Source organism: Canis aureus, chromosome 3 (genome assembly GCF_053574225.1).
Source record: "Canis aureus isolate CA01 chromosome 3, VMU_Caureus_v.1.0, whole genome shotgun sequence".
Classification (NCBI taxonomy): domain Eukaryota; kingdom Metazoa; phylum Chordata; class Mammalia; order Carnivora; family Canidae; genus Canis; species Canis aureus.
In genome coordinates this window covers 28,573,666-28,591,361 of record NC_135613.1, presented here as the reverse complement: position 1 = coordinate 28,591,361, position 17,696 = coordinate 28,573,666, and the positions used below count along the sequence as shown (strand labels likewise).

Sequence of the window (17,696 nt, the reverse complement as noted above, 5' to 3'; positions counted from 1 at the left end):
CCTTCCTGAGCTTTGTGGCCCAAGGGACCCTCCTTTAAGGGCTCTCCCCCCCACCCCAGGTCCAAGGTCTGCCCACTGCACATGGGCACCACTGGAGACGTCATCTTCAGGCACAGGGGAAGGCGAAGTGGGGGGCAGAGTCAGGGAGGCTGAATGGGCTCTGGAGCTGGGACTCAGGCACCTGTACTCCTCCTTGCACTACTTCCACCTTGTAATGATCTGCGACAAGAAAGGGCCTCAAGACTTTGCTCTGACAGTTGGCTGGAGTCCTGAGAACCCTGAACTCTGTCTCCTTCCCCCACTGGCATGGGAACAGCCTTATGCTGCTCTACCCCTCTGCCCAAAGTTTCCAAGACAGCAGCCACAGGATAAAGACCAGGACACCAAGCGTATAGGAAATAGTTTTATTTTAAAAAGTGTATGTTGAAGGCATCCTAAAATCTTAAACAGGATTCCGGACACCTAGGCCTACAGGACAAATAAATAGGCAAATCTGCCCCACCCTCTGGGGTTGGAACTAGATGTTGGACACCAAAAAGGGCGTGTCCTTTAGTACATAAGTCTCTGAAATCATATAAATATAGAATACTTTATAGCAAATCGGCATTAAATACAAGTCACTGAATTTTCATAACTTAATTTGTCTTGTAGACTGAAAGTTCCATACATCCAACACACAGCCCCAGCCCCGGCCGACCCCTGACCCCAGGCAGTGTAGACATCCCAATGTAGACATTCCTGCCAGGGGAAGCAGGGAGGGTCGGTCCTCAGCTAGGGTCTGCAGGAACCCCCTGCAGCTGCCACCTCTGCTTCTCACCCCTGGTGTTCCAAACCCAAGATGGGGTCTGGGTGGAGGGGACCCATCTAACTCTAGAGTGAGCGTAGAGCACTTCCCTGGTGTACCCCAAAGCAGCCATCACCTGAGCAGCCACCAAACACTGAGGCAGTCAGTTATGTGCTAACTGGTCGTGTGCTAACTAGTCATAATGAAGTACCCAGAAGAGGAGGGTTGAACCAGGACGCGGGGCCCCCTGCCATAGGGAGCTTCTACAGGGAAGGCCAAAGGCCCGAGTGGGCACCCGCCCTTAGCAGTGAATGGTGCCTGCTGGGATTTCCAGAAAGGGCGGTTTGTAGGACAAACAAGGTGTCTGCAGTGCCACATTCCCAACAAAAGTGTTACAGGATACCTATCTCCCGGAAGTCACTGACTCCGGGAAATCCTTGACTGAGATTGACTGAGCCCAGTGCCACTGGAGGGATGTGGGGCCAGCTCCAGTAGCCATATCACACGTCCATCCTGCCTTCTTGGAGGTAGCCCATGCAATCAAGGCCTGCATTCTTCCTGTTGGGTGGCCCCTGCACATGACCTGTCAGCAGGTATCACAGCATCTACCTGCATGCATGACATACCTGGTCTCTCAGGGCTCATTGGTCCTCTGAAGCCCTGTCCTACCCATCCCCTGCCAGGAGACAAGCCATTGTGCCTGGACAGCCTCCGCCTGCAGAGGAACCAGTCAGACCCTTCCCAGAACATGGACAACCTCCAGGGGGTTAGCCTACCGGGAAGGCACTAGAGCCAGAAAGAGGCGTCACCAGCCCCGGGATCGAGGGGTCAGACATCACTTGTGGGAAGAAGGGAGACACTCATACTGGGAGGGGTGAAGGCAAGGCTAGGGCACGAAGCAGCCCAGGCCCAAGGGATCCCACAGCCAGGCTGCCACCACCACCCTGCCTTTCGACAGTGCTGGGCACAGAGGGTGTGCGGAGGTGATCTAATGAGTGATGACAGAGGGGGTGGGAAGGGCTGAATGTGAGCAGGAGCCGCTCAGCCAGGGGCTCTGCAGCAAGATGATGCCTCCCCACCAGGGCGTGAGGCGGGGACCCCAGCCAACAGTTCCTGAGACCATGAGACGTCCTTCCCAGAACCCATGCCCACTGGCCAGCAAAGGCATTTAAGTGCTACTTGTGAAGTGATGGTGCTAGGACTCCTTTCTTCCATTAGGAGCACATCTCCATGTTAGGTCACTGGGGAAGACAACTCAATGAACACTTGTTTCCCATCTTTCTAAAGAGGGAAATGCAAACACCATTTGTCTTTGGAAGAAAGACAAATCCAACAGAAGGTTACTTGGGGACTTTAAGGTGACCAGACCGCTCACTCCCCAGAGAAAACCAGGGACCCTGAGCTGTGGAGTTTTCGGGGAGCTCCTCCTGCCACCCTTGCAGAGAAGCCCCAGGCCCCAGAGGAGTGTGGGGTGTCATGCTGCCCTGCAGAGACCTGCAGCTGTGGCACCGTGAGACAGTGAAGAATCAGAACGGACTGTTTCTCGCTGTCTCCCTCCCCACCTCCCTCTCTTCTACGGAGAGGCCAACTGCCTCTCAAACCCTGCAACCAGCTCTGGAGACCGCCTTGCCCAGGGCTTCCTTTGGAAGCAGCAGGATTCTCTGCTCCCACGGGGGTGTGAGGGCACCTGAGGCCATCTGCCTGAGGCCTCCCAGTAAAGTAAGTAGCTAGAGCCTGGCACCCGCAGGCTTTTGCCCTCTCCCGCATCCACCTGGGAGGACAGTTCCGGAGAGGTCTCCAAGTCAGGCAGCACCATGCCAGCTGGTGGGGTGGGAGGATGGGGACACCCAGCATCTGGCTCAGCTCAGGTTCACTGGAGATAGGATTCACTCAGCACACCTCTCAGGGTCCCCCCAAGGCCACACCCCCATCCGGTCCTACCACCTGAGCTGCTGGGTCACCCACCCCTGTAAAGGGTGTTCTGGTGCAGCACCCTAGCAGGCAGAGGAGCCAGGCAGGCAGACCCATTCCATCACGGGGAGCTGGCCCACTGGGATGTCCAGCATCGGATGTGGAGTTTGGAAACTCCTACAGCCACCGTTGGCCTGGTTCCTGCAGGCCTGGACCACTCTCAGACAGTCATGGGACGATGTGTACCCCACAAGGGGCCCTTCTCTCTGAGGTGGGAACAAGCAGGTAGTGGCAGCACGAGGGGCCACCTGCTGGAGCAAGACCCGTGCTGGCAGGGAGGCGGCTCTTCCTGGGCTAAGGGAGGGGCGTTTGCGACCAGCTTTGGCCCCACCAGCTGGGAATCAGGCTCTCAATGCAGAGAGGCTCTCCTGGGGTCAGATCCTGGGGCTCACTCAGCAGCGTGAGCGCCTGTGCTCCACCTGGTGAGCCCAACTTGTCCTTGTGCACAAATAAGGGGCTCCCTACCCCCTGCAGACGCACTGTTACCCACACCGAGGCCCTTCCCCGGGCCAGGCCGGGGCTAGTGCAGCTCGTCCGGGTTCTGTGGCAGCCGGGGCCGGGCCACATCCATGTCACTGCTGCTGCCGTCCAGCTCAAAGCCACGCCCACCCGAGGGCATCTGGGGCATGAACTGGCGAAAGATGCTGACGCTGCCGTGCCAGAAGGTGGGCTCTGGGAGCCGTCCCACCACGCTCCATGCCCGAGTCTCCGGGTCATAGGCCTCCACCACATCAGAGAGTTCAAATGTATTGTCGTAACCACCTGAGACGTACAGCTTCCCTCCAAGGACGGCCAGGCTGCCCCCCACGTGTACCTGTGGGCCAAGGGGGGACAGGCAAGTGGGGGCTGGCAGCTGGGGCAGGGTGAAAATCCTCCCTATCTCTCTCCATAGAGAGCGTGCCGGGACCCTCAGGGAAAGGTAACCTCGGCACTTCCCAGACCAATACCCTTCCTATACCCCAACTCAGAAAACCGAGCCCACCCTGGTCCCCAAGGTGACTGGGTGGCTGCTAAAGCAGCGAGTCTCCCTGTGAGCAGCATCAGCCAGGAGGCAGACTCTCTGCTCTCTCCGACATCACAGATGGAAAAACAGCCTTGTGTGGCTGACGGGAGGCAGAGCCAGGACTTGACTCGAAGTCTGGGTTCTGAACCACAAAACTGACTATCCCATCTTCCCCAAATTTTGCTATAATAACGGGGGGTGGGAGGGTAATTACAGGGGGGGAACAAATTTACACTTCCTAAAGGTAAAGACGTTAAACTGTAATGTAAATTGTGACAACTGCCACAATTGCCATGCAGAGGTTTGGAAATTTTAAGGAAGACAAAAAAGAAACAAGTGGGTATACACAACTATCTAGGACTAAGGAGCTTTCCCGGCTCTATCACAGGGTCAGGCTCAGCACCTGTCTTCTTGACAAGTGGAAAGGAGAGACCCTGATAAGGTAGCAACAGTGTCCTATTTAGAGCACACAACAGGCACTTAATAAATGTATTCCCAGGGTCATTCCTGTCTGACCTCATGCCCTCTGTCATCCTCTTGTTCACTCTGCTCCAGCCACAATGGGCTGTGGGGTTTGGTTCTTTGACCACCCTAGGGCACATTCTACCCCAGGGCCCTTGCACTTGCTGTCCTTCTGTGGAACACTCTTCCCCACATGCTCTTTGGCACGTACCCAATGAATACTGGTCCACATGGATAAACTCATGCTCAATTGTCTGACTCTGGGGCTTACTATTTCCCAAATACTTCATGAACACTTGGGCCCGGAAACAGGACCAGCCTGTGCTTCCAATGTCAACATGTTCGTATATTTACCTGATTCATAGACGGGATCTTGTCCCATTCATTCTTCGTGGGGTTATACACGTCCACCTCCGCAGAATCGTCCCTGTGGGTAGGAGGAGAGGGGGGAACACGTCAGAGCCAGGAGGAAGCATCCCTGAGTGTGAGGAGCTGGGGAGCGAGAGCCACACAGGACCCTCTCCCTCTGGAAACTTCTCCAATGCCATCTGGTAGTCCATGGGCTGGTGAGACCCTGTCCCTGGTTTGCAGGGGCCATTTTAGGCCCTCATACCTAAGGCCAGAACCAGACTCTTGCTTTTCCAGCCTGAAGATCACACCTTTAGGTGCTTTAACCCTTCCCCACTGCTCTACACCCCTGCAGCTGCTCTGTCTTCACTGCAGCCTCGCTGGCTGGCTAAGATCTGAGCTTATCACAGCTCTTACTGCCAGTCTCCTCTCAGTCTTCTGACCTGAGCTTGTTTTTCTTCCATGGCTGGCCAGGCCAGGCCAGCCCTCCTGCCCCACAGCACACCACCATGTGCCCCGACTACTCCTTGGCCAATGCCCTCCCCTCTGCTGGCAGCCCTCCAATCTCCCCATTCTCTGCTGTGTCCTGGGTGCCCCCAGCAGGATAGCCACAGCCATAGGAAAGAAGTACCAGTGCTGCCCTTCCCTTTGGGGTCAGAATCCTTTGACCTTATTTAACATACTCTCGATCCCTGCAAAAAAAGACTCAAAAGCACAGCCTCAAAAAGCAGAGACACTAACCCTAAATAATAGGAGTCAGGGGTCAGTAGAAGGGCCAGTTGGCAAATGCTCCAGGCTCTGAAGAGCAGACTCTGTAGCAACTCCCCAATGCTGCCTGCTGTTGTAGCCGTTGTCGTGCAAAAGCAGCCACTAAGGGGCTGGCTGCATTCCAAAAAAGCCTTATTTATGGACACAGAAATTTGAATTTTGTGTAACTTTTCATAACACAAAATACTGCTCCTGCTTTGATTTTTTTCCTTCCAACCATTTCAAGATGTAAAAACCATTAAGTTTCTGGCCCATGTGACTAGGACAATTAGTACCAGAGGCCACCGGACTGCTGTTCCCTAGCAGATGTATAAACTGCCGCTGGAGGTGCCAGGCTGGACAGTGGGCCCCTCCTCCTGCGGGATTGGGCACTCCAGCCCCAGAGCCTCAAACAGGGACCCAGACGGAACACTGGAGAAAGGAGTGGCCCAGGATAGCAGCAGCTGAGGGGCTGAGGACTCCATCCAGCACTGGGTACCCCTGAAAGAGCAGCTTGTGGACAGGAGCTGCCCTGAGAGGCGGCATTCTGAGCCGGGCCTCATGAAGCTTATTAGACACCAGAGCACATGAAACTGGGAAGCTCTGGAACAAACACTCAGGGGAATCAGAACCAGATTCTGGGCCTTGCCTGCACGGCCCCCAGAGAGGACAATCAGGCTTCCTTTCCCCACAGCTCACTCTTTCCACCTGCCTGCCCCCCCAGCCTCCTGTGGCTTAGGTGAACCCCTAGAAAGGCTAACTGTGGTCATAGGGTGCCCCCTAATGCTTCCACCTGGGGGGTGCCTTTAGCAACTGACAGGAAGCTCAGACATGAAGAAGCAAGGGCCACATCCTGCTCTAGGGTCACAGGGCAGGGAGGACATTCTCAAAGGCACTGAAGCTGGAAGGCTCCAGAAGGGCTGAAGCCAAGGTCCTGGCACTCTGTGAAGTATTTATAGCCATCTCCACCCCCTCTTTGAAGACCTCTACCTTGACTTGGGGGAGGGAGCTGGGTGAAGGGTCAGATAAGGTTTTATAACAGGACCAGGAGCTGGTGGAGATTCCAGAGCTTTCTCAGAGAACTCTGTAGGTGCCTGGCATACAATGATGCATGGCAAACGGTGCCATCCCTGTTCTGGATGTGCTCACCAAGAAAACCTGGGAAGGAGCCTTGGGTCTGGGGGAGCAGAAAAAGGTCAGTGCAGCTTAGAACATGACACAAGGGGTACAGCTGAGAAGCCAAGTACATACTTCCTCTGAGGCTCCCAACTCAAAGTTCCAGTTTAAAAGGGGACAGTTCATACCTTACCGTTCTCTCCTGGCCCTCAGCTTCAAACAGGCTCTAGGCCAAGGAGGGAGGAGCAGGGATACAGACACACAGACACAGAGGCTATGCACAGCAGGGAGGAGCCCCTGGATGCCCAATGGCCCACAAGGAGAGGGCCTTTGGCTGTGGCAAGTCATCAAGACCCACTGGCCATCCATCTCTGCCCCATGTTTCCAAGGACATAGCCAAGGCCGAGAGAGGCCATGATACAGCGACATCACACTAGGACCTGGGTCAGATATCCTTGATTCAAACCCTGTGCCATCACGCAAGTCCCCTACCTACCCCCGCCCGCCCCCGTAAGCTTCTGTTGCCATCTATGAAGTACAAATGACAGTGGTGCTCATTTCACTATATAGTCACAGAGATCAACTCAGAAAATGCCCAGGAGGGATCCCTGGCGCAGCGGTTCGGCGCCTGCCTTTGGCCCAGGGCGCGATCCTGGAGACCCGGGATCGAATCCCACGTTGGGCTCCTGGTGCATGGAGCCTGCTTCTCCCTCTGCCTGTGTCTCTGCCTCTCTCTCTCTGTGAGACTATCATAAATAAATAAAAATTTGTAAAAAAAAAAAAAAAAAAGAAAGAAAATGCCCAGGAGACAGGCCACACAGAGCTCAGAGCCCTAACTTGTGCTACTGTCATCATCATCATTTCCCCCAGGCAGCTTTGGGGGAAATTCACTAGGCAGCTATTCACTCAATAGAACCCTGAGCTTTCCCTGTGCCAGATCAGGTGGGAAGGGAACAGACAGGACCTATAAACACGAAACAAATGTCCAAGTGTTGTTTTAAAAAGAGAAGATGGAACTGATCGCCCAACCTGGCTCTTACACCTGGTGGCAGAGTGTGGACAGTCTGCTAGATGAGCAAAGGGTCCCTCTGACAAGGCAATACCTCCCCAAAGACTCAAATGTCCAAAAAGCTCTCCTCTAGTCTTTTTAAGATTCAAAATCCCCGGACACCTGGGTGGTTCAGTCAGTCAAGTGTCTGGCTTCGGCTCAGGTCATGATCTTGGGGTCCTGGGATCAAGCCCCATATTAGGCTCCCTGCTCGGCAGGTCTGCTTCTCCCTCTGCCCCTCCCCTGACTTGTCCTCTAAGTAAATAAATAAAATCTTAAAAAAAAAATTATTTATTCATGAGACACAGAGAAAAAGGAAGAGACACAGACAGTGGGAGAAGCAGGCTGTTCACAGGGAGCCCGATGTGGAACTTGATCCCCAGACCCCGGATCAGGCCCTGAGCCGAAGGCAGATGCTCAATTGCTGAGCTACCCAGGCATCCCATAAATAAAATCTTAAAAAAAAAAAAAAAAAAAAAAAGAAAGAAAGAAAGAAAGAAAGAAAAGAAAAGAAAAGAAAAGAAAAGAAAAGAAAAGAAAAGAAAAGAAAAAAAAAGAAAAGAAAAAAAAAGAAAAGAAAAGAAAAGAAAAGAAAAAAGAAAAGAAAAGATTTGCAGTCCCTTAGGTAGGACATGTTCCTTTATCATAAATGCCATGTGAGAACAACCAGGGCTTAGAATGGGATCCTCCAGGTGGAAGAGCAGGCAAAGCAACACATTTTATTTAGCATCTAGAGATCTCAGAAAGTTCTCTAAAAGAACTTAACTCCAATCAATCAATCAAGGGATCTAACTTCATCAGTTAGGATCCCTCGACTAAGAAAACCCACAGAAACTGTTCTAAGATGGGGTAGAAGAAAGGCTCCAGGATACAAAGACCTCGCCTGGGATCCCAGCTCAGCCTGCTTCCTCATCTATGAAATGGGGAGCACAGTGATGATGTGCCTTAGCACGGGGCTTAGTAAGAAAGACTCAGAGTGGCATTGGCCTCTGGGGACTCACCTGATGAAGTACATAAGTCCGTTCAGAGTCACTGTCTTGGGGGCGAAGGACCAAGGCGGGAGCTGGCCACAGTCCACCAGCGACCACAGGTCTGTGTCCGGGTGGTAACACTGCATCACCATGGTCTCCTTGCCTGCCAGGGACCCGATGGCATAGAGGCGGCCACGGCAGGCCGTAGTGGAGCAATTGTCCATGGGGTAGGTCATGGGCTGCAGGGCCTCCCAAGAGTCTGTGGTATGGTCGTAGCGCTCCGTGCTGTCTGCAGCCACTACGTACAGCAGCCCATCCAGCACGGAGGAGCTGTGGTACTCGCGGGCTTTCAGCATGGGCGCCACCTCTGTCCACTCGTTCACGCTGGAATTGTACCTCCACACGCAGTCATAGAGCCGGGAGCCGTCAGACCCACCTGCCAGGACACGCATCGGACAAGTCAGCCCGTGCTGACTAAGGGTGAGTCACCCACCCATGCCTCGATGAACTTCCCCAAGGGAGTCTCCCAGGGCAGGAAGACATCTCACTGGGTTTCAACGTAAACACACGTCCTCTCTCACCAAAGCCCCGGCTGGGGGCTCCGTACTGTGGCTAAAGCGGTGTGTGTGCTGACCACCACCCAGGAGCACAACAGAGCCTCACATCAGAAGAACCCGGCTGCATCTGTGTAGGGCAAGCAAAGCCTGTGGAGCTGCGATTCTAAGTCAATGGCAATCTCGGTCTAGACCCCACATAGGCTGTCAAACACCTCAACTGAACCAGAGCCTTGTCTTTCAGAGCCAAAACTTCTGGGGAGCCATAAAGCAAATGGGTAGGGTGCACAGGGACTTGTTCAAGAACTTCTAGTCTTCTAGAAGTCAAACAAACCAATGCCAGGACAAGCTGAGAGGAAATCTACTCCACTGCTCACAAGAGCCCAACACAAAAAGGAATCCTGGGGCTCTAGTTTTTGATCTAGGTGGTTACTGACATGCGCTTTGTTTGGTAAACTACATGAAGTGGTACAACTACAATGCTCACTCTAGGTTTCTTTAAGAAAAGACCTAACCGGGCAGGTCAGGTGGCTCAGCAATTAGCATTGCCTTCAGCCCAGGGCGTGATCCTGGAGACCTGGGATCAGGTCCCACATCAGGCTCCCCGCATGGGGCCTGCTTCTCCCTCTGCCAGTGTCTCTGCCGCTTTCTCTCTGTCTCTCATGAATAACTAAATAAAATCTTTAAATAAAAAAGAAGAATTAACCATCTCTCTCATCAGTAGTGCTGGCTATCTTAAATTAAACCAGGTCTATCCAGGGGATCCCTGGGTGGCTCAGCGGTTTAGCGCCTGCCTTCAGTCCAAGGCATGATCCTGGAGTCCCGGGATCGAGTCCCACATCAGGCTTCTGCATGGAGCCTGCTTCTCCCTCTGCCTGTGTCTCTGCCTCACTCTCTCTCTCTGTGTCTCTCATGAATAAATAAATAAAATCTTTAAAAATAAAAAAAAAATAAAATAAAAAAATAAACCAGGTCTATCCAACACATTAGAATTCCCATAGCGTGAAGGGACCCTAAGAATCCTGGGGGGGTGGGGGTCCTATCCCCTACTATTCCCAAAGCTGGCGCCACAGGGCAGAGCTCGCATGACATTCTGACATTCTATCTGTCTCGTAGCTTTGAGCTTTTTAAAAGACAAGGCTCTTACAAAGTGCACTCTGCCTGCTTTCTTCCTTGTAAAAGATAACTGTTCTAGGCAGCTGAAGCCAGCTTCCTCGCACCCATGAAAATCCCTACAGGCAGCTGTATGCAATGACCCAGGCACCTGTCTAAACCCAAAGGATTAGCTGCTCAGCTGAGACATTTATGGAAGGGCTGTGCAAAGTTGGGGCGAGTCTAACCAGTTCTGGGAGGGAGTTCACTGGCCAGACATTCATGTGTTGGGAGGATGCAGTTTGCAAACACAGGGCCAACCTCAGATGGTTAAGAGACCGATTCTAGCATACTCCAGCAAAGGCTGAAACAGCAGCAGGCCAAAGAGGAGGGGGGCATGTCCTTAGGCCAGGATTCCTCCACTGGTCAACCAGAGGTGTGGGGGTGGGAATGCCTGCGATCAGAGCTGGGTTTCTCCTGAATGTGGGGCACTGGCCCCAGCCTGGGTTCACTGACTGCTGACAGCCTTTCCACAGGCCCAGCACGGGCTGAGTCGGTTGTTTCCTTATATAGCTGTCACAGAGACGGCCCCTCCTCACCCCAGGGAAGGAGGTAGCCCCATGTCTGAACCGGGATTTATCTTTAATGAAAAATGTGGGAGATGCCCAGGACCAGAGTAGGCTGGGACCCGCCCAGCATGACTCGGCAGTGTTTTGGGGTTTGGGCCAACTAACTGGAAGAAAACCTCTTAGCATGTGACCATGTTTACAGTCGTTCGGCAGGGAGCTGCCTAAACACCATGTGACCCCCAGCGCACAGGCTAGGTGCAAGCCTGGGGGAGCCCTGTCACTGGTGACAAAGTGAGTGCGTCAGGGGGCCCTGTGTGGCTCAGCTGGGAGGGAGAAATCCCCAGGGCCGGGAACGGATGTCTCACGGAGCGCCAGCCCCTGCCTGTCCCTGGATTCCTCAGGGAGAAAAAGAAAGCACCCATTGTGCGGGGTGAATGCCCCTACATCCTCGAACCAAATGGCGGTGGGGGCACCTCCTGGGCAAGGAGTAGGCTCATCTATCAAACAGGCTGGCCCCTCGCCCCCGGGGAACAAAGGGACCACGAGCAGCTGTTTGTCCCCGCTCACACAACGGTCTTCCAGATCGAAAGCACCAGCTCTAGAAGTGTACCCACGGGCGGGCTGGGGGCAGGGGATGGGGGAGGGAAGGGGCCGCTCGCACGCTGGGGCGCTCCTGAGAATCACAGGTTCCTCCTCTGCCAGGGGCGCAGGAGGCTAACCCAGGGTCCTCCCGGGGGCCCCCGTCCCCTCACCCGTCACGTAGATGTCGTTTCCCAGAGCCACGATGCTGTAGCCCCCGCCCAGGTGGTCGGGGAACTCCGCCAGGTAGCGCCACTGGCCCGTCTGCGGGTTGTAGCAGTCGACGGTGACCAGCTCGTCGCAGTCCTGGTCGCAGCCGCCCACGAGCACGAGGATCTCGGCGAGGCCGGTGGAGGGGCGCGGGCGCATGCGGGGGCAGGGCCCGCGGTCGTGGCGGTCGTAGCGCGCCGCCTGGAAGTCCCGCGCCTCGCGCAGCAGGCGCAGGCAGGGCGGGCAGCGCGCCACCAGCGGCTCGGCCTCGACGTGCGCCAGCAGGTAAAAGCGGCGCACGAAGGGCAGGCGCACGGCCTCGAGCAGCTGCGGCCAGTGCGCGGCGCGGCGCGGCGGGTCGGCGCGCACCCAGCGCAGCGCCAGCTGGTAGGCGGCCTCCTCCTTGGGCACGCACAGCCCGTCGTCGCGCAGGTAGCGCAGCAGGCGCGCCAGCGGCAAGCGCTCCAGCTGCTCGGGGCCCAGCTCGCCCACGTGGCGCAGGATGAAGCGCTGTGCCGCGCTCGCCAGCCCCGCGCAGCTGAAGGCCTCGGCGAAGTCCTGCATGTCCAGGCAGTTGGCCAGGTCGAGCTGCTGCTGCAGGAAGGCGCCGCACGCCTCCTTTACCGCCGGGAACTGCAGCAGGTCGGCGGCCCGCAGCAGAGGCTCGGCGTTGTCGCCGCTCACCGCCACGCGGCCCGTGTAGCTGAAGTCGAGCAGCAGCTGCAGCATGTCGGGCGGCACGCCGTGCAGGCGCACCCGCTCGGCGCGGCTCTCGCGCAGCTGCCCCGCGAACATGGCGCGGAAGTAGGGGCTGGCGGCCGCCAGCACGGCGCGGTGCGCGGGGAAGTCGCGCCCGCCCGCCGCCTCCAGCGTCACGTCCAGGAACTTGCGCTCGGCGCGCAGCTGGCTCAGGCCGCGCAGCAGGCTCAGCGCGTGCGCGGGGTCCGAGAAGGGCAGCACGGCCAGGGGCGCCGGCCGCTCCATGGCGCGGTCGCTGCGAGAGCTCGGGGGCGCCGCGGCCGGGGCCAGCGGGAGGAACGCCGCGCGCCCCGCGCCGCCGCTATAAGTACCGCCCGGCGCGCCGCGGCCTCGGGGCGGGCCCGGGAGGGGCGGGGCGGCGCGGGGCCCGCCCACTTAACCCCTCCGGGCCCGCCGCCGCCGCCCCGCGCCCCAGGCTGAGTCACCGCCCAGCCGCCCCGCGCCCGCGCCGGCCTGGGGCTGCCGGCGGACCCCCGCCCGAGCCGGGCTCTCCGGGCGACGCGCGTCCTCTCCGTGCAGGGCCGGGGGCCTCCGGGGCCCGCCCGCGACTCCCCGGGCCTGGCTGCGCGGCGGAGGCCGGCGGGGCGAGCTCGGCGCGCGGAGCCCGAGCCACCCCCCCTTCGCGCCAGCCTTCCCCACCGCGTCGGCCCCTGAGCCCCTGGGCGGCTCGCTGCAAGGCCCTCTTCTTGATTTGCCCTCAATTCCGCTCGTTCGCAGGGTTGCTAGTGAGCCTTATCGCCGGGCAGATTTCAAAGGATGGGATTTTTACAATTGAGGACCACAGCTTGAAGGAGTATGAGCTTCTTAGGTGACGTCTCTTCTTGGCACATTTATAAGGGACACGGGGCCAGATGCCAGGAATCCGCTCCACTCTGCTCCTGCAGGAGTTTCAGACTTGACTAAACTCAGTCATTAACTTTCGTCAGCGGACCAGGCGCAGGGTTAGTTGCCGATTCATAGAGACTCAGACTCCAGGGCTGCCTGGAGAAGGGGGCAGGCCTGCTCGGCTTTGACCCCCAGGCCTGCTCGACCCCTCTTCCTGGACACCGGCGGCAGAGGGTAGGAGACGGCCTGTCGTTAAGAATTCAGAAGAACGCACTGTGAGGCTGAACCAAAGGCTCAAGGACCAGAAAATCACAATAATATAAACAATGAAAATAATTCCAGGGAAAAGAATAGCTTTTTCTATTCCAGGAGAGGGGACACCAGGGGCCCCGGGGGCGGAGCCTTTAGTTCAAGGTCAGACAGGGGACGCCTTAAAACCCAGGGGTGTGGGCGTTCAGAAACGTCACAGTCACTTGTAGGGTGACTGTGAATAAAGGAATCTTCCTTATTTTGGTTCCAGGAGCTAGAATGCCAGCACTTTCAGTGCGATCATGGTTTTTCTTTCATGGATGGTTCGCCCACTTTTAGAATAGACCCTCATTTCAACTGCAGTCCTTTTGTGTCTTGGAAGAAACCTGGGTTCTGGTTATTTAATAACCCCCACCCATGCCCGATGGGCCTCGCAGACATTCCTGGGGAACGCCTCATCCATCGCCCACGTGTGTCCCAGGGCGGGCCAGGAACAGGGAGGGGGGGTGGAGGAGGAGGGGTTGCTGTCATTCCTTAGTTCCAGCTAAGTTGGTGCAACCTTTGGAGAAGACATCTTGTTTTTATTCTAGCCCTGAAATGTGAACTGCAGGCTTTCCCTTGTCGTCGTGAAGATCTTCTTGCCATGAGAATATATCTGGTCCACATTTCAGCATGGGAAGCACAGGCCTAAGTAAGAAAACATTCAGGTACCCAGGCAGCTGCCTGTTGCCCATAGATGGACTGTTCACACAGCTATTAACGGCAGCAGCAGCATTCCTGGGCCCAGGAGCCGGGCCAATAGCTTCCTTGCACAGGCTTTGTGACAAGAAAGTCTGAGTAGCCAGGAAGTGGGATGTTTGCAAGGAAAAGTATTCCAGTCCTCTGGGTCAGGACACGTCCACCTTGCAGAAGGCAAATCTTTAATAAATCAAAAACGTTTCCATAGTGAAGAACTGGTAGTCCAGTTTTGTGTAATTAGGTAAACAAATCAACCTTACTGGGAAGCCTTGATGAATAATGATGCATATGTTTATTGAAATGGAAAGATATTCATGCTCTCCTGTCGAGCAAAAAATCTGATTACCCTTAGAATGACCCAATTTGTTGTGTTCACAGGCCTACAAAACAATTCTGAAGGTAACATATCCTCTAGGTGGTTAGGTCTGTTTTGTTTGTGCTTGCCTATATTTTCTGTTCTGTGTACTAAGGAAACAATACAAGTTTAAAGAAAAATTTAAAATTCAGTTTTTGAGAAAAAAGGTCTATTACTAATATCTTGGACCTAAAAGGGGTGCATTTGGAGCCATGTATACATATCTAAGTCAACAAAGGAATGTGGTCAGAAAATAAAGGAGACTCGGGATCCCTGTATGGCTCAGCGGTTGAGCGTCTGCCTTCAGCTCAGGGCATGATCCTGGTCCTAGGATCAAGTCCCGCATCCGGCTCCCTGCTGGGAACCTGCCTCTCCCTCTATCTCTGCTGCTCTCTGTGTGCCTCATGAATAAAAAGTAAAAGCTTAAAAAAACATAAAGGAGACCCATCAGCTGTGTTTGGGAATTTGAATAACCTACTAACCCAGGCATGCTATCTAGTTCCTTTTTTTCACTCATTAACCTTAAAAGTTCAAGATGGGAATGTGCAAAATTCATTTACTTGGGTAGGGCCATGTGATCCATACAGTTGGCAAACTCTTCAAATGTTATTCCATACCCTGGCATGGTAGAAACACTAGTGTTTGGTAAGAAAGATGTTAACTCTAATCAAGGACTCATAGTTTTGGGGGAAATGTTTGCATTTCAAGAATAAACTTCTGGGGAGAGGATGGCTGGGGGGGGCGTTGCAGACAAAAAAAATATTAAACTTCAACCATAGAGAGTTTTTAAAAATTTTACGTCTTCCACAATCATGAAAATGGTCTCTGCCTGAGTAACTTCTTTATGATAGAGGAATTTAACGTGTTTTAACAAATAATGGTACCATTTCATTTTAAGAATTCAAACTATACAATTTTGATATTTGAATTCTAATTTTAGGCCGACAGGACAAGAGATCACTAAGATCATTTTATAGAAGCCACTGTTATCCTTTTTTCCCCTTTGAGAACATTTAGGAATGTATGCTTTAGCATCTATATCACAAAAAGAGATTGCGCCTTTTTTCCTGTTGTACACCCTGATTCTCTTCTGCTTCTGGACCACCTCAAGTGTGGCTTGGAATGAACTTGCTGTAATGTAAACTTTCCTTTAAGGAACGCTACAGTATTCGCTATTTATTAAGCGCATTATTATATGTAAATGAGATACTGTAGATCAAAACATTTCAACAGTATCTGGCATAGTGCTAGCTATTAATCTTTATATTTTACTGGTATGGTATGAGCCATAACAGCAAGCTCATTTGATCTTGTACATAAGTTATTTTCCTTGTTATATAAAAAGTTGATAACACATGGTTTAAAAATTCTTTATTGACTTAAAACTATTCATATATATATATTCATACAGTGGTCAAGATACTAAAAGTTGAAAACAAAGCAATTTGGGAAAATTTTGACTTTTTTCCCCTTCTCCTGGAGATGGAAGTGGAAACGTCAGAAAACAGGATGGGAAAGATCCTTATGAATTCCATACTATTAAAGCTGAACAAAAAGCTGAACCACCACATATTTCTGGGAAAAACAAACCTCTGGTTATATTCATAGCCACACTCAAGCACTGAGTTATAATGGTAGGCAGAAAGCTTTTCTGAATGTTTCCCCAAATGAATGTAGTGTAGCCAGTGAGATTTAGAAAGGTGAAGCTATATTTGGTAACCCAATTAAAATAACTACCTTCTCAGGTTACTTACTGGGAAACTTATGGTATTCTTAGTATTTTAAAACTTGTCACAACCTGTGCTAACGTTGGCTTTTTGTCTTCCTCTTTTCCAAATAACTATAATCATCAGATTTTTTTTGTTGTTGTTTTTTAAAGCAGAAAACAAGGACTCAGAGACTCCAAGAATCTGGCTTTTGTGGCTAATGTTTTGCTTTGTTTTTAAGATTTTTGTTTTTTCATGAGAGACACAGGCAGAGAGAGAGAAGCAGGCTTCCTGCTGAGAGCCCCATGTGGGACTCCATCCCAGAACCCCAGGCAGGACCACAACCAAGCCAAAGGCGGACCAAAGGCAGATGCTCAAGCACTGAGCCACCCAGGTGCCCTGTGGCTAATGCTCTTGCATTAATCCTTAAATTCCAAATTTGCCCCTGGGACCCCAGGTGTAATTCAGGACACCTGAGAAATAGACTAGCTAAACCGACTATATCCCCCACATGTCTGTATTAGGCTATTGCATCTGGGTCAATTATTGGTATTATAGTCCTTCCTTGAGCCTAGGGATGGGATGTAATGTCTAAATCTCCTCCAAAGGGCTAAATTTCTAAGGGAAGTCAAAGGAAAGAGACCAAGAAGGTCCTCCATGAAAATGTTGCAGTGGCAGGCAGACAAACAAGCAAACTACATCAGGTAGTACTAGTCACATCTGTGTGCTAAGAACTACTGTTTATAAATAACTTATTTGAGAAATACATATTGAATACCTATTCTGAGTAAGAGTTATTGTTACATGATACAAACCAGGTTTGGAATGTTCTTTCCTCAATGTGAGTGAGTGGTTCCCATTCGATACAGATCCTTAAATTCTAGGGTTTCATCATCAAGTAGATTATTATCATGGACAAATTCTTTATTTCACTTTCTCAATGGGAGGGTGCTTTTAATATTTACTGTGTGAAAAACTACATCATAGGCAACATATAGCAGTTAAAAAAAATCCCTCTTATTTGTACTTCACCTGCAATCAATATTCTTTCTGGCATTTATACCTTTATTTTTATTTTTTATACCTTTATTTTTAAATTTTATTTAACTATTCATGAGAGACACAGGGAGGCAGAGACAGGCAGAGGGAGAAGCAGGCTCCCTGCGGAGCCTCATGTGGGACTCCATTCCAGGACCCTGAGATCATGACTTGAGCCAAAGGCAGAAGCTCAGCCACTGAGCCACCCAGGTGCCCCTGGTATTTACATCTTTAAACTAACAATTAGGATGATATCCTTTGTGATAGCCCTTTCTTATTCTGGGGAAAAAAAAAAATTGCTCCAGATAATCTGACCCTGGGCAACATGGGCTAACCTCAGGACATTTGCTCTGGCTACAGTGATGGGGAAATTTTCTAAATCTGGCTAAACCACCTGGATGTGACAACTGTAAGAAGCTGTTGGTGATGTTTCTGCAGGCCAAGGCCAAGGTCTGTTTTTAATCTTACTAACTTTTTAGAGCACCTCAATTTGTTACCCACACTGGGGAGCCTTTCAGTGCGGGAAGGCATTGCTGAGATAACGTTAGAACATAACAACAATAACAATAAAC

At 52.6% G+C, this 17,696-nt stretch overlaps 1 protein-coding gene across 1 annotated transcript; it reads right to left on the bottom strand.

Annotated features, from left to right (window-relative positions):
- Nucleotides 1–390: 390 nt before the first annotated feature.
- Nucleotides 391–12,475, bottom strand: KLHL21 (kelch like family member 21). Its single transcript, XM_077891400.1, has 4 exons — nucleotides 11,418–12,475; nucleotides 8,481–8,886; nucleotides 4,575–4,647; nucleotides 391–3,569 (listed from the first exon to the last, which is right to left on the bottom strand). The coding sequence occupies exons 1-4, from the start codon at nucleotides 12,436–12,438 to the stop codon at nucleotides 3,276–3,278; spliced, it is 1,794 nt and encodes a 597-aa protein (XP_077747526.1). The 5' UTR covers nucleotides 12,439–12,475; the 3' UTR covers nucleotides 391–3,275.
- Nucleotides 12,476–17,696: the final 5,221 nt, after the last annotated feature.